General features: G+C 40.9%; 1 protein-coding gene across 3 annotated transcripts in view; it reads right to left on the reverse strand.

Annotated features, from left to right (window-relative positions):
* The window catches only part of SLAIN1 (SLAIN motif family member 1), a 59,490-nt gene extending 51,272 nt beyond the window's left edge, over positions 1–8,218 (reverse strand). Inside the window, exon 1 of one of the 3 annotated variants that reach the window (XM_078070218.1) lies at positions 7,343–8,218. In XM_078070218.1, coding sequence (XP_077926344.1) covers positions 7,343–7,947 — 605 coding nt within the window. In that variant the 5' untranslated portion in view covers positions 7,948–8,218. The remainder of the gene's footprint in view (positions 1–7,342) is intronic. The other 2 variants (XM_036066934.2, XM_036066935.2) reach the window with 2 other exon arrangements.
* Between the last annotated feature and the right edge of the window lie 9,442 nt (positions 8,219–17,660).

Genomic DNA, 17,660 nt, shown 5'->3' on the forward strand with positions numbered 1-17,660 from the left:
CGAGTCCCACATCGGGCTCCCTGCTCGGCGGGGAGTCTGCTTCTCCCTCTGACCCTCCCCCCTCTCATGTGCTGTCTCTCTCATTCTCTCTCAAATAAATAAATAAAATCTTAAAAAAAAAAAAAAGAAAATTTTGAGAATTGAAGGCAGCCCATTGAGTTCTAAAGTGAGAACACCCAAAAATGTCCAGTACAACAAACAGAGAGGCCCATACCAAGGTACAACACGGCATTTTAGAAAACTAGGGATAAAGGATGCTAAAAAAGAAGTCAAGAAAGATTAGGTATCCAAATTACAGCACACTTCAATACCTAAAACATAATAAAAATTAGAACAAAATGGAACAATGCCTTCAAACATAAGAGAAAGTGACTTAGGCTTTTTATACCCAGCCCCACTAGGAATCTTTCATGAGGATAGAATACAGACATTTTTAAATAAGCAGGATTTCACACTGTACTTCTCATATATACACCCTTTCTCAGAAAACTATTGGAGGCTGTGCCCCACCTTACTGGAATAATCGAAATATGAAGACAAAGAATCTTAGAAATGGGAGGTCCCACATAAGCAAGAAACCTAAGAAATTCCCATTAACACAACACTGTGCATGCAGCCTAAGAAGCAAAGAGTAAAGACTGGAGCAATGGGCTTAAGAGTTCCAGAAGGGATGGCATTACAAAATAAATTTTTAAAAACAGATTTAAGAGACTGTCAAATACGTATGACCTTATCAAGGAATTTATTGCTCCAGCAGAGTATTTGGAAAAGTAATTAGTAATAGGGATTAAAGAAACTGAAGGGGGAAAAGAGAGGCCATTACTAACTCTTGGAGGAATAAAGGGATTAGAGGACAATAAATGTAACGTACAATTAACAGGGTTCAGTTAAAACTCTTACAATGATAATACAGGCATTATATAGGATTTAACACAAAAATTATGAAAACCATTATGAGAAGGGAAAGAAGATATGGTGGTTTGGGGGTGAGGAGAAGAGGGCTTAGTCTTCATCTTCCAAAACAAGTCTACAGATGTCTAAGATCATATAGTACAAAAGACTGTTCAGAAATAAAGAGCAAAAGAAACAACTATATGAGTATCAAATGATGCCTAAGTGGAGGACTCAAAGGTAGGAATGACAGAGGACTGCTGCTTTCTGTAAAAAGCCTTGCTATTTACATCCTATTTATTACATCACTTTGATAAAACTTCAGAAGCACTGTGCAAAGCATGGTATTAAGACAAGGGATCATTTTCAGAGTCAGTCTCCGAACGTACCCAGGATAGCTTTGAGCCTCCTATTTCTATGGGGAGGCCTAGAGCTGGACCTAAAGAAAGAAAAAGGCAGATGGCAATCATGTAGCTACAAACTCCTTGAGTATGACATAACCCCAAAATTAGATAAGGTAAAACTTGGATTTCTCTTAAATGGTTCCAATCTTCCAAAAAGTCATAAAAAATCACCTTGTTTGTTGTCATTACAATATCCTATTTTGCCATCATTAATACAACATACCTCCTACTGACTTACAAACTGCTCTTTCAACTTCTACAGTTCCACCGATGAAACTATATTAGAATCTGACAAGACAGAAGGAAAACCTTCATCGAAAACTTGAGAATTCCTCAAATATTAGAAAAGCTATGTTTTAAAACGTCACACTCTAATTTTCCTTAACTTTGCTTCAAGAACTTCCAAAGGCACAGGACTAGAAACGATTAGCTTTCTCATAGAATCTCTTCTTTTCCATACATTTCACATTCTGGATGCCCTCACTTAAAACACGTGTTTAACACTGGGAGGACAGGAATAACACAAAGCCCACCATAATAATAATAACCTGAGTGCTTCAAAGGAAGTATTACAACTATCTAGAAAAAAAAAAAAATCCGTTATTCTCAAGTAAATGTTTGGTTCTAAAGTCATCCTTCTGATAACACAAAAACAAATGATAACGACAAAATATATACATATATGTTTTACATACCTATCACTGAGAAGGAATATGTGGCAATGAAGAGCCTTCAATCATCACAAGATCTACTTTAAGGAAAGCTAAAACACCAGCACTGATGAGCACAATCAATCAATCTTCAGTTGGGCTAAAGTGTGTGATTCACTAGCACCCGCTAGGATCACACCGGTCAGCCATGCAAAGCAAACCCACCCCCACTAAGCTATTAAAAGGACACATGAAGTGCAGACTGGAGCTATGGAATGGTCCTACAGCACACTCTCTCCCCATCCCGCAACAGTTAGGGCTTGATTCTTTTTTTTTTTTAAAGATTTTATTTATTTATTTGAGAGAGAGAGAATGAGAGAGAGCACATGAGAGGGGGGAGGGTCAGAGGGAGAAGCAGACCCCCTGCTGAGCAGGGAGCCTGATGTGGGACTCGATCCCGGGACTCCAGGATCATGACCCGAGCCGAAGGCAGTTGCTTAACCAATTGAGCCCTGGGCTCGATTCTATTTCGGTGTCTCACTGCAAGGTTTCGAAGACCTCAGCACATACTCCACTCAACTCCATTTGCCTCTAGAAAACACTGCGGTTTTCAATTAGCACTGTCACAAAGTGAAGCACCCTCTGGTCTTTTCACTGAAAATCAATTATGGAAAAAGAACAGTTCAGGTGGTCTCATCTAACTGTGCCATATGTACAGTACAAGGTGTTCAGCAGCTTTGATGGAATTGGCAAGGATTTCAGCCAGCTGTCCGGGGTCCTGGTGTTACACTCGAAAGATGAATATCTCATTCATTAAATTTTCCTTAATTTGTACATAGCACCCTTTTCCCCTTATATAATTATGAACTCTTCTCCTGTCTTCTCCCATTGGGCAAGTTCAAAATCTCTGCCACATCCCTTTTACGTAAGTTTCAATATTCTTCTAATTGCCACTCCACTAAAATAAAGGCCCTAAAGGACTGTATTTTATGTTAGCTGGCATATTATTACCTTGCCTTTTTCTGAATATAGACTTGTCTTCCTGATCGAGGTGTGCAAGACCTGACTTTCCCCAGTGCTACCCTATCTTCAGAGAGCTGGGCTTTTCCACCTACTTTCCTCAAGACCATTTTGCTTCCAAATGGTATAAAATGGAGTTTTTCTAACTGTGACCATAATGCACAAATACATTTACTATTTAACCCAGGGCACACACATGCAAAACTGAAATAAGTTTAATGAAGACAAATTTGTATTGCAAGATATAATGCATTCTGATTTTATATTCTACTGCTCTTCATTTTTTAAAAAAGAAATGCAGGTCAATCCACTAAACTGACTTTATGACACACTAATGGTCATAACCAAGCTCAGGAAAAATATCAGTGGTGTAAACACTTCCGAATCTGGATAAACAATCTGAACTGTGGTTTTAACCTTTCAATAAATAACTAGAGGAGCTTTTGTAAGTCATTTCACCTCAGAGCTTCAGTCCCTCAATCATGAAATAGGGGAGCTGAAACAGGTCATGGAAAGGTCTAGTATGTAGTTAACAACTTCCTGCTCTTCTTGCCACTTCACACCAATCTTCTTTTCCTGATACTTTTCGGGAAGTATCAATGGTGCTTCTCAGCCTAGTGACACTGGGACAGTGATCTGGAAAACATCCTTCCATACACACTGGCAAATCATCCAGTCACATGCCCCGAGGTACGCATCAAAATTGCAATCCTTGGAGCTTATTTGCTCCTGATATTCAGAGATTGCCCCCTTTACTTTCTAGCCTATGGTCCTCTGGAGAGCTAAGGCTGTCAAACTAGTAGCAGTCACTGAAAAATCCATATGGCAGGATGTGAAGTTTATTATGGGATTATAACAAATTGGACTTAAGAATTAAGGCTCTAGGGGGCGCCTGGGTGGCTCAGTCGGTTATGATTTCGGCTCAGGTTATGACCTCAGGGTTGTGGGATCAAGCCCTGCATGGGGCTCCATGCTCAGTGGGGACTCTGCTTGAGATTCTCCCTCGGCCCCTCTCCTCTCCCTATTCATGCACACTCACTCTTTTTAAAATAAATAAATCTTTAAAAAAAAATTAAGGTCCTGGAAACACAATCTAATTTCCTGAGACATTTACTTCTAGCAGCCCTGTGCTAAGGTTAAAGAAAAATCAAATAACTTAAATTCAACTGAAATATTTGAAGAAATGAGACAACTGTTTTGTTTCAAAGATTTTCATCAAAATGAAAAGCAGAACACACTATCCTCATAAAGTTTTGGTTTTTTGTAAACAGAAGATACTTATAGGTTAAATAATTGTTTGAAAAAGACCCAAGAGAACTGATTCACCGTTCATTAACTAATGAACTGTCATCAAGCAAATATTGATTCTACAATTCACTGTTTTCCTTCTACACATAATTCTTGAGCCAAGGGTTGCCAGGTTGTTAATAAAAGGTGAAGACTTACAGTCCAAGGTTTTATTAGGAAAAAAATGGGACTTACATGAAAGAACTTCTAAAATGTTCAAAGATTAATCTACGTTTGTGAACTTTCTTTCCTGAAGACAAGGCATCTTAGCGGGAAGTACTATTCTAAATAATATCAATTTTGTTTAACCCATTAGGATGAAATCATGATTAAAATGCATGAAAAATTATAGGGGAGACAGCTGACAGTAAGCTAGTCCTTAACAAACACGGTTACTTTAACAACGATGCAACTTTACAGGGAGACAAAGACGTCCAAGATATGTTCAGTGAAAGGTAAGTAAAAAAACTGATGTGTATATATTTGCATAGTGATTTGAATAATTATGTTTTTATCTTGGAGGATCTACAGAATGTTAACGGTTAAACTCTGAATCATGGTAGTGGACTGAGGACAAGAGGGAAGACTCCTGTGACTTCATACTCACATCTGTGGGGGTTTTTTTCTTCCACAGTGAAAATGTAAAACTATTTTTAAGTATTTTTAAAATAATCAGGTACAACACTACAGTTGTTTCTTAACAGGGGAAATTAAAATAAGTTGCCTCCCTGCAAACGTACTAGGCAATCCAAATGAAAAACACCCTATTTGTGAGACTACAGGACAGGGACATAGTCTGCAGCGATGAAGGAACATCAGAGAGCTTTGCAAGCATTAACAAGTGGGTTAAACTTTGAGAATTAGACCTGTTATTTGTTCATCAATAAGCCAAAATATTGCAATACAGAAATATTTTAATGTGTAAGATGCCAGGACAGGAAGTTCTCTGTAAATCAGATGACCTTAAAATTTTTTTTAATTACATCCCACCTAAGAGTAATGATCCCTCCATTTTTCCACATGGGATTCTAATCCTAAATTTGTTTTGAGAAAGACAGGCCACAAAACAGTGTGCCCCTTGTCTGTGGGAACATCTGCAGTGTGTCAAGGCACTGATTTATGTACTCCCCGAAATACGTGATGAGCGAAATTAATAGAACCTGCTATACTTCACGTTCACTTCAAACCATCTGAAGTGCTAAGAGTAATCCCACTAAGCAGGTCATTTTTTCCCAAAGTTATTCCAATACTATTTTGACAAAAAATAAACTACAAAAAGCCTACATATCAAAATTCTAGCAGTAGCTGGATGATAACTAAGTAGGTAGAAGTCCATTCAATAGAAGAAAATATTACAATTATATTAACTATGTATATACTACCCCAATTGAATACACTTACAAAATAGTAAGTATATAAAATTTTTAAAAATGCTAACATTTTTAATGCACAGGATTGATACCCATCAAAAATACAAACGTTACCATTTAAGTACATATCTCCAGAAAAGGCCAAGTGGGCACTAAATCAAGGTAAGGTAATTTGAAAGTAGCATAAGGGCTTATAGTCTTTATAACCTAAGAATGACCACCATGAGAGCATTTTCTAGTACCATGTTCAGGTTGAAACTCAGTTTATAACATAGCCTGGGCTTCACAAAAACAAAGGTGTCATTTCTGAAGAAAGGCTTAAAGCTCCCCAAAGTGGTGAGTTGTTTTGATCTTTACAACCTGAGCTACCAGCACAGCTGCCCACAGGTAGAGTACTGAGGAGGAGGAGGAGGAGGCTTTATTGTAGCTCCATACATTTTGATGCTCTGAATCAACCCAATTAGTTAATGCACCTTACAGTCGGAGTTCTCACTAAGAGTATAAGGGAACACCACAAGTCTCAACAGAAAACCAGTAAGGTTCTCCGTCTCCCATTCCCCCTGTGCGATCATGCAACAGGACCACAGAGAAAGTGAGGAAAACCCAGCTTGCAAAAACAGGAAGGGTCCTAAGTAGAAGGACCCAAGATAAAAGGACAACTGTTCTTCATGGGGCCGCCGGTATGGAAAGGTGAATGCTGTTCATTTTCCCTGCAGGAATTTAAGTCTGACCTTCTCTGAGGCTTCTACTCATCTTACCATATCCCACTACCTCTCCTGATGGAGGAAAGCAAACGAACCAACCAAAAGAAGTCAGTTATGAAAGGACTTACTCCATGAGAAAACAGCATGAAAAATAAGGGAATTAGACACCCCCCACCAAAGTTGCTCATTGATGGAAAGTAGAAAGAGCTAACCAGATTTCAAAGGAAAAGATGCCTCCAGCTACAAGTTTTCTGATAACCAACTTAGGTTTCTATAATAATAATAATAATAATAAAGCTTCTTGAATCTCACTTTTCTTCAATCAACGGTTCGATTTTAAAAATTAAAGATCCTTGGTTTCTAAGTAACAGAGTGCTTTCAAGTTGCCCACTCCATTCCCTGCAAAAGCCCTCCTTTTTGACACCATTACTGACAAGTAAAGCCAGTGAGGGCAGCAGATTTCAAAAAGCAAGTCTGTCTTTGAAATGAGAAGCTATCAACGAAAATGAGGACATGCGACTACACAACTCAAACTGCAAGCACGAATCTCTGAGGAGAGATCCATCACTAGGAGGCTTGGGATGCCACGGGAGGAGACAACACGCAAATCCTGTCCAGCGTTCGTTTGGGAGGAAAGACCAGGAACAGTCACAGACTGAGGCCAACCCCTACCCAACCCCCGCTACTCCCAAGAATGACGGGGGGAAAAGCAGGGCTGAGTAACAAAAAGACGGCACGGATTTTTCAGTTAATGCTAACAGGGAGCCTGGGACCGAATCATCAGCCGAGAGCAGAAGATGGGGAGATGGAGGGGACCAATTCATCCCCAGCTGGGTCAGCCTGAGCTATGAGAAACAGGTTTCCGCCCTCGCGAAAAGCCTCCGCTCCTCGCCGAGTTGGGCACCTGCCAGGCCACCACGTCCGGGGGCAATGGCGAGGTCCCCCTCTCCCTCCCTGCCCACGCCCTCCCCGGGCCTCCGAGGCCGGGGTCCCGGGGGAGGGAGCGGCGGCAATACCAGGTGTAGTCGTCCTCGTCCCGCCAGGCGGCTACGCTCTCCAGGTCCAGCGGCTCCACCTCGTCCAGCAGCGTGGGGGGCGGCGAGGGCGGCGCGGCGGCTCCCCCCGGCGGCGTCCCCGCGCCCCCCGGCTCCGGCCCGCCGCCGCCCGCGCCGAAGAAGCCCGCCGCCGGCTTGAAGTAAACGAAGGGCGCCTCGGGGGGCTGCGCCAGGCTGCAGAGCAGGGAGGGCGCCGGGCTGGGCAGGCAGTAGGTCCCCGAGAACGCGGGGCTGGAGCCACCGCTGCCGCCGCCCCCGGCGCCCAACGCCAGCCCGAGCCCCAGGCCCCCCGAGGCGGCGGCAGCGGCCGGGGGGCTCCGCGGACCCAACGGGCTGCAGGCCCCGGCGGGGGGCGGCGCGGCGGGCGGCGGCGGCGGCGGCAGCAGCAGCAGGTGCGGGGCGGCGGCCGCGCTAGCCGCCCGGCTCCGCAGCTGCTCGTTCTGCTTCTCCAGCTTGCGCACTAGCTCCTGCAGCTTCTTCACCTCCAGCTCCGCGTTCACCACCGGCCCGGAGCCCGCTCCGGAGCCGCCCCCTGCCGAGGCGCATTTCACCTGCTCCGCCATCATCGTGGGCCCCGAAGGCGCCGCGGCCGCCGGGGGCGGGAGCGGGGGAGGGGGGGGCAGAGGGTGCGCGCCGCCGCGCCTGCTCCTCGGGCCGCGGGGAGGCTACGGCTCCTTCCCTGCCGCCCGGGCCCGGGGCGCCGACCACGCTGGGGCAGAGGCCGAGCCGGCTGTTCGCATCAGCACCGGGCCCCAGCCTCCGGCCGAGGCAGCCGCCGCCAAACAGCTCTGCACATGCTCAGAGCGTCCCTCCAGTCCCCTGGGCGCCGCGGCGGCTCCGGGTTTTAGCCGCGGCCCCGGGGCGGGGCGGGGCGCGAACGCCGGGTGGGCGGGGTCGGTGGAGGACCTGCGGGGTGGGGAAAGAGGGGCTCGCGAGGGCGGGGCAGGCAGCGGGGGCCCCCGCGCCCCCGCCACCTAGCCCTAGGTGCCTGATTGGACCTGGCCTGAGCTTTCCCGCCACAGGCCCTTCCGCAGCTGTGGGGAGAGCCAACTGCGCGGATCTCTGAGCCGGGGTTCCCCAAAAGCCGCCGCAGGTGTCTGCCCTAGAGGAGTGCACCCGGCGCCCGCTGGTTTGCTACGGTCCGAGAGCACTTGTGCTCAATGACCTTAGCCACTAAGCACTGGCAAATGAAACCTATAAAGAACCTGAGGGCCAGGGGACGTTGTCCTAAGGGCTGAAAAGTGAAAACGTGGAACAGAAAGACTTTGAGACAATACTATTAATCCACTAATTGGTAATACAGAAACAAAATGGTGGGAGAGAGGAGGCCGAGGAGAAAGAAGAAATCCTGAGAGTGGCCAGCTACCAAAGAGCCAAGTGTTTAGTTTATTCTAAAATAGTCGAATTCAAATTATTCTGTTACCACCAATGTTTGTGATAATAAAGCGAGAGCATTTTCCATACTATGCATATTATTACATTTATCAGACAAAAGATCTTTGAGCACTTAACTGTTCTGGATACGTTTCTAAGAGTTGGCCATCAAGCAGTGAACAAAACAAGCAAAAATCATTATAGGCGAAACATGAGTAAAATTGTATAGTGCTCCATCTCTTTAATAATTTACAAGCTATTAGGTCAGACTTACGGGGTGGAAGGGGCCAGAGAAAAACAAAACCTTAGAACTCTATCCCAATGTCCCTGAACTCACCTGCAAGCCTGTTCTTCTTAAATCTTTTGGAAACCATTGGCCAATCTGCCTTGGGGGGAATGGGGGAGGCTTTTAGGCAGAAGAATTGAATCCGGTTTCATTCAATGAATATTAACTTAGCATTGCAAGTGTTTAACACAATCAGAGAAAAGTCTAAGATTTTATTATGAGAAAAGTCCACACAACCGGTTCTCATCCTCAGATGATAAGACTATCTGGTGAGAGTTCCTCCTCAGGGACTTTACATACCCATCCTTGTGACAATGTTCCACAGCCCTCTGGAACTGCTAGCACATTGTATCATTGGTTTTAGATATAGCTCTGTGCCCTCCTGCTCTGAAACACTTGTGTCTTCTCAGTTATCAATCAATATCTGTGTTTCTGCCTGTAGGTTGGGTGATGTGCATTTAACTTGCATGGTGAGAGCTTCCATAAATTAGAGAAGTATGTGTGACAATTACCCGGACCCTTCCTATCTGGAGTTCCCCCTTGCTAGACCACCACTTAACCACCTGTATCACCTTTCCAAGTTTCGGTCTATCTTCAGGATATTCTGGTGACTACTAAAACCTGGAGAAGTGGAGTAATACTCCTGAAAGTCCTAAGTAAAGAATCTATTGAGGATTTTTCCGCATGCTCAGTGGCAGATGCGGGTAGCAGGATCCCTGCAACACAAAGAAAGGGAGACAACAGACACAATGAGAACAAAGAGCTGCTGGCTTCCCCATTAGCAAAAGAAATTGGGAAGAGACACATAAGAGTGAAGACAGCAAGAATTCAGATGTAAAGAAAAGCAGTCATTTTGCTACAAAATTTATATACTCTGGAGAAGCAGTGAAATAAACAGCTCGCTCCTCCCCCATTTACTCAATACGGTCTATAGAATACATCCAAGCAACCAGTAGTTAAGTCTTAGAACTGTGTCTTCTAAGTCACAATTATTAAATAAAAAATTTAGTGTTTAAAAAGCATTCATTGAAATTTAGACATAGAATAGAGATGACACATTCTGCCCTAAATTTCTATTCTTCATTCTTCTTTTGAAAAGACAAATTTGCCCTCTTCATAACTGTTTTAAAAAGTATGAAATGACTCATGTCCAGAGAAATTTTAAATAATTTCTTTTCCTTTCTATTAAAGCACCTCTTTTTTCTCCCCTTCTGTGAACTACTCATGTACACACACCAGAGATGATCAGAATGTACACAGATTTTATCTTGGTATCCCCAGGATGCCTGTCTCTTTAACACGTAATTAAAGAGGTTGATGGTGTCAAGGTTTTAATTAAGCAGTCTTGACTTTTTATTTTGATGCAAATTTGCAAAGCTTTGTGCTTTGAAAGAAATTGCATGCATAGTTACTCCATTTTAAATTATTTTTATTTTAAATGAAATATATGATTTCAGAGGTTTATGAAATATGAAAGCACATGTCTCATTAAGAACTTTGCTTTAACAATGCATTTAAAATAGCATAAAGTGATGAAAAACATCCATACATCACACATTCAAACCAGATGAATAAATGCATATTTCTCCATTGCTTTGCATTCCTTACACTTCAGAACTATGGTCACTAGGTCACTCTAGTGAACTTTAAGAGAGAAAATAATTTGATCTGTATGTCCACATATACCTCTAATAGTGTCTATGGACATCAAATTGACGACCTCGCCACAGAATTGAAAAGGCAGCAGTTTCTTCTTGAGTTTGTAAACCTAATTCTCTGAGGAAATCTAGGAACAGCTGGTTATTATCCTAGTCTTATAGATGACCTAACAAGGTTAGGCAACTCGCCCAAATTCAGGCATGAAAACGATGACCGTTCTCAGCACGGTTTCTAGTGGCCCAACCACTCTTCTCCTTATACCCTTGTCTCAGGGTAAAAGTCCTCTAAGAGTAAGCCCCATACATTTTAAATGTAGATTTTTCCATCAGTGCAATGGACATACCCTAATATGAGCTCTACATTTATCATGTTGATAGATCCAATTACAGGAAGAAGAGGAAATCATCTAATGTGCTCAACTAAGATCGAAGATCCCCAACTGTGTTTTCAAGTCGTTTCAGAGTATAGTGTTTGATTTTGTTTGCCTCTTAATGAAGATTCCTGTTTGTCCATACAGAATAGACTTGAACACTGTGGGTCCCCACTGCTCTGATGCAGCACCTCGCACACTGTCTAGCATGTAGCAAAGACACATTGAAATTTTTTTAAAGAATAAATGAATAAATAAACAAATCCCCAAGTTTTAGCTGGAATCTAGACAAAAACCTAAGTAGTTATTTCCATAAGCCTCATTTATCATGTGGTAACAACATGGAAGGATTAGAAGGCTTTTTGCAACCCTGTAATAATTGATTATTTCACATCTGGCCCAATTAAAAGCTAGCAACATACTTGCTGCATCTAATGTGTGCATTTTAATGTACGGGGATAATGCAGAGAGAAAACAAAAATACACGAAGCCACAATTCATATAAATAATCCCTGTGTGGGTTGCTCCATTCAAACCCCACCCAACTCTACCACTAGAATTCAGGCCAATAACCCACGTAATTATACCCTGTAAAGTTACATATAGTAGTAGTTATAATAGTAATAATGATAATAATTCTGGTTATATGTCAAGCTATATTTGTCAGAGCCCTCTTTAATAAACACTTATTACATGTCTATTATGTTCAAGTCACAATGCTAGATGATTTTTAGATGTGAGTAAGACAGTGTCTCCACCACCAAGACCCTTATCTGATTGGAGAAAGAAGCACATCAATAATTAACTATAGTACAAGACTTAGTGTGTTAAGGGTCATGACAAAAATACAAGTCAACAGCATAGGGAGTGCCCAAGAAGGGGCAATTAATTTTGGCTAAAAACTTTAGGAAGAGGTTATGTGGAAAGTGAACATTATTTCATTTTGTTCTCTTTATCAAGCTGCGGGGCATTGGGGCAACTATTGTGACCTTCATTTATCACACAGGATATAGCATGTATCGGAGCCATAGTGGAACTAGGGTTCAGCGCCCATCTCTAATTTCTGGTCAATATTGTTTCCTTTGTGGTCACTTTGTTTTGTTTTTGTAAATAGCTCACATAACTACCACTCCCATTAAAACGAAACTTTTTACAATTTACCTTAATAGTAGCAATTGGTGCTTACTAACTGCCAGTAGCTCTTCTAAACCCTTTCCTGGCATTGGCTCATTTAATCACGGAACAGCCCTTTGACGTAGTTCCTGTTATGATTCCTGTTTTCTAAATGAGGAAACTGAGGCCCAGCGAGGTCCAACACTCTCACCCAGCCAGTAAGCAGCAGAACCAGGCAGTCTGGCTGCAGAGTCCAGGCTTGTAAAATGTAGTATTTCTCTTTCAGTCTTAGGCAGCGCCCACCAGAATTCCCTGCTCTGGTCTCAGTGGCTTATCAATAAAAACTATTGACTAATGCAAAAATCAATAGCAAGGAATGTCTTGAACGGAGTCTGATTCATTAATAAGCAAATATTACTGGAACTCAGTTTTTGAGTTCTGTCACCCAGCACAGATTAGAAAACAGTAGGTTTCCAAGATCAACAAAGTTGCCAGGGCTGGTACAACATTTCCAACAGTACAATGGCTATTCATTCAATGCTTATTTCTGCACAGATGACAAAACAGCATTCATTGTCCCTGCTGCTTCTTGCTGTTTCTAGCCTTTTAGCTTCTTCATATGTCAATACCCCTGTTAAGAATACTCAAAAGAAACAATGTCACAGCCTATGTTGGATCGGAGCAGATCCCATCATGATTTTAAAGTTCAAAAAGGAAAACAAAAAAAAGTTCAGAAACTTTTTTCAAAATTTGAGACTTTTTTAACCCACCAGAAGTTTTGCTCTTCTTGAAAATTAGTGTGTAAGATAACTTAAACCTTGAAGGATAACATCAGACTGAAAAGCATCTTTAATTTTTTTTTTCAAAATGTGTTAACTTTACAAGAGAAAAATGAATCTCATAGGCTTGAGTCTCGCCGGCAAAAATCGGGACGTATACTACCATCGCGCTGGGATCTACCCTAGAGCTTCTGCAAGGATTTCGATGTGGAACAATCTATTCTCCTGTTTTCCTCAAATGTTTCTGTCATCAAAAGAGTCAATATGGTAGAGAGTTTTTTCTTTCTTTAATTCAAAAGAGTTATTTTTCTTCGATAATTTCCAGAGCGTTTGCAAAAACTCCCTTGCAAAAAAATTGCAGTCACTCTGGAGTGTTAGAAACCAAAGTCAGAAATTATTTAAAAGTCTGTGTGACACGGCAGGGCAACAAGCCCTCCTATGATAGTGGATTTTTTAGGCCTCCTTCAAGGGACTAGCACAGCTTCAAGGACATGACTCTCCGAATCTAAGTACATGGTGGTAGAAGGCAGCATACAGAAAATAGTGCAGCATTCTCTTGGGCGGATCATCACATTCGAGAGGTCAGAAGCCAGTCTCAAAAAAGTTGCTGCAAGTTTATTCAAAATAAATAATCAGTGAGTGTCTAATCATGGTCTGTGCACAATTAATTTTCAGAAAAGAATAATAATTATACCAGAAAAGGGTGATCTGTGTTTCAACTATAAAATCTCATCCTACATGCTTCACGGAGACTATGGTTATAATCATGTCACTGGAGGATTGTGCCATTATGAATAGGTATGTTCTGATTTCTCATCTCTAGGGATATTGTTTGTTTGTTTTCAGAAAGGAAGATACGTCAATTAGCAGAAAATACTTTATTAAAGGTATGATTGCCTTCACCAAAACAGAATGCAAAAAAGCTCAAAGATGAATGTTCTCTGGCAACTAAAGAATAGTTGAATGGGTAGGACAGGGAGGAATTAACTATAGAGCAGTTTTGTGGATTTATAACCAGCTTAAAGCCTTTGTTTTCAGACTCTGGGCTTTATTTGGTGATATTTTAAGCTTGCTTTTTTTTTTTTTTTTTTTTTTTTTTTTTTTTTTTTAGAGAAGGGGGAAGTGATGGGGGCAGAGGGAGTGGGAAAATCTTAAGCAGGCTCCATGCTCGGTGTCCAGCATGGAGCCCAACACAAGGCTCGATCTCATGACCCTGAGATCAAGACCCTGAGATCATGACCTGAGCCGAAATCAGGAGTCCGAAGTTTAACTGACTGAGCCATCCAGGCGCCCCACCACTTTTTGTTAGTCTGTGGAAAGTATCTGAAAGCTCCCAGATGCTACTAAAAAATTGGAGACAGACAAAACAAGAAATAATGAAAGATAATTTTAAAAGGTCAGGCTGATTATGTGATTAGGCCAAAAGATTGCAGATGCAGCTCCAAAGAAGAAAATCTAAAATAATTCAGCTTATAGAAGACGGAAATCTGGAGAGTAACTGGAAATCTAACTTGGAAATGTGATGGTGGCAGTCTGTCCCTTTGATGCTTTTCACATGTGGACAGACAGGAAGAGAGTCAGAGGAGGACTCAGAAGAGTGTCATCCTCACTCAGGTACCTGGCTAAGGGAGGCTCCATCTCCACGCTTCCTAACCGCCAAGGTAAGAACAAAGGATCCGGCCAACTGCACACAAGTTCAAAAACGTGGCAAAAACGCTTCCTACTTACATTTCATTGACCTAAGCAAGTCATATGGCTACATGTAACTTCAAAGCACCACGGGTATGCAATCATACCATATGACTAGAAGAACTGGAAATACTTAGTGTACTGCATTGAACTATAATACACTCTTACGTAAATGTTTCCTGCTACTAAAAAAACTTAAGGCTAAGGTTTACCTAAAATATTTTGGCAGATTCCCATAAATTCTGGAATCTCCTGTTTTTGTGGTTGTTTGGCTGTAAATTCATTGCGATTGTGTCTTAGGTTTATTTGTAATTTTAGAGACAATTTTTGTTTGTATATATATGCTTTTTTACCATCTTTTACAATATTGATTCCTATTTAATGGCATTGTGACTAGAGATTATGATCTATATAAATCTGATTCACTGAAACTTTTTTCTTGAGGTATAATTCACATAAAGCATTATATTAGTTTCTGGTGTAAAACATAATGATTCGATATTTGTATATATTGCAAAAATGGTTTGCATTTTCAGTATATTGAAAAATAAGCCGGGTTGACACCCATCACCATACACAGTTACAAAAATTTTTTTCTCGTGTTGAGGACTTTGAAGAGCTACTTTCTTAGACGTTTTCAAATATATGATACAGTATTATCAATCATGTACCTCATGCTGCATGTTACATCCCCATGACTTATTGATTTTATAACTAGAAGTTTGTACCTTTTGATCCCCTTCGTCCATTTTGCCTCCTCTCATACTACCACCAATCTGTTCTCTCTGTCTACAGGTTTTTTCTTTGTTTTGTTTTTAGATTCCACATATAAAGGAGATCGTAAGGTATTTGTTTTTCTCTGTCTGATTTATTTCACCCCGACTCATTGAAATTTAATGAGACTTCCTTTACGCCCTGGTACACTGCCAATATTTGGAAATATTCTATGAGTATTTGAATAGTATATATACATTCAATTTGTTGGATACATAGACACACACATATTATTAGTACACATATAAATTATAATATTTATTTAAACTTATATTTATAAAAATATATAATTTATGTGTATTTATTTGAAATCAAGTTGCTTATGTTATTCAAATCTTCTATGGTCTAACTTACCTATCAGTTACTGACAGAAAAATGTTTAAATATCCTATTGTGATAATGTATATATAAATACATATTTGTTGTATTATACATTTTATGTATTCATGGTCATGATTTATATATTTGTGGATAATTCCATTTATTATTATGTGATGTCTCCATCCTTTTTAATGTTTTTTTGCCCTAAAATATAATTTACTTAACATTCATAATATTAATATTGCTATACCAGCTTTCTTTCAGTTAGTATTTTTAATCTTCTCATCTTACTATGTTGCTTTGTTTTAGAAGGGATTTGCATAAGGTACATATAGTCAAATTTTGTTTTATTATCCAATCTGATGGCCTCTGTTATTTATTAAGTGAATTCATTTATTGTGATTATTGGTATTTCTGGACTTATTTCTACCATAATAGCTTCTGCTTTTTGTTTACCGTACCTTTTTCCTTTTCCTTTTCTGCTTTTTCTTGGATTTATGCATTTTTCATAGTTCATTTTTTTCCCTCCATTGATTTAGAAATTATGTATTTTACCAATTAAAAAATGAGCAAGAGGGGTGCCTGGTGGCTCAGTTGGTCAAGCATTCAACTCCTGATCTCAGCTCAGGTCTTGATCTCAGGGTCTTGAGTTCAAGCCCCTTGTTGGGCTCCATGCTGGACATGGAGCCTACTTAAAAAAAAAAAAAAAAAGGGCAGAAGACATGAACAGACATGTCTCCAAAGAAGACATCCAGATGGCCAACAGACACATGAAAAGATGCTCGACATCACTTATCATCAGGGAAATGCAAATCAAAACCACAATGACATATCACCTCACACCTGTCAGAATGGCTAAAATCAAAAACAAGAAACAACAAGTTGGTGAGGAAATGGAGAAAAAGCAACCCTCTTGCACTATTGGTGGGAATAAAACTGGTGCAGCCACTGTGGAAAACAGTATGGAGGTTCCTCACAAAATTAAATATAGAACTACCCTACGATCCAGTAATGACACTACTGGGTATTTACCCATGAATATAAAAACACTATTTCAAAAGGATATATGCACCCCTGTTTTTATTGCAGTATCATTTACAACTGCCAAATTATGGAAGCAGCCCAAGTGTCCATCAATAAATGAATGGATAAAGAAGAGGTGGTATGTATATATACAATGGAATATTACTCAGCCATAAAAAAGAATGAAAGCTTGCCGTTTGCAACAACATGGATGGAGCTACAGAGTATAACACTAAGTGAAATAAGTCAGAGAAAGACAAATACCATACGATTTCACTCACATGTAGAATTTAAGAAACAGCACAAATGAACAAAGGAAAAAAGGAGAGAGAGAAACCAAGAAACAGACTCTTTTTTTCTTTTAAGATTTATTTATTTATTTTAGAGAGAGTGGGAGGAGGGGTAGGGAGAGAGAGAGAGAGAGAGAGGGAGAGAAGCAGACTCCCTGATGAGCACAGAGCCCGATGTGGGGCTTGATTCAACAACCCTGAGATCATGACCCCAAGATCATGACCTGAGCTGCAATCAAGAGTCAGAAGCTTAAGCAACCAGGCACCCCAAGAAAGACTCTTAACTATAGAGAAAAAACTGACGGTTTCCAGAGGGGAGGTGGGTGGGGGGATGGGTGAAATAGGTGAAGGGGGTTAAGAGTACACTTATCACAAAGAGCACTAAGTAATGTACAGAATTGCTGAATCACTATATTGTATACCTGAAAGTAATATAACTAACACTGTATGTTAACTATACTGGAATGAAAATTCTGAGTAGATAGATATTTTCCCTACGAACTTCAAAGATACAATTTTACCTCTTCTGGCATCTCCTGGTAATGAGAAGGCCAGGTGTATGTAGGTACTCTGTCTTTTCTTCCTGGTACATTTTAAGAAT

The sequence above is a fragment of the Halichoerus grypus genome, chromosome 4 (assembly GCF_964656455.1).
Source record: "Halichoerus grypus chromosome 4, mHalGry1.hap1.1, whole genome shotgun sequence".
Classification (NCBI taxonomy): Eukaryota; Metazoa; Chordata; class Mammalia; order Carnivora; family Phocidae; genus Halichoerus; species Halichoerus grypus.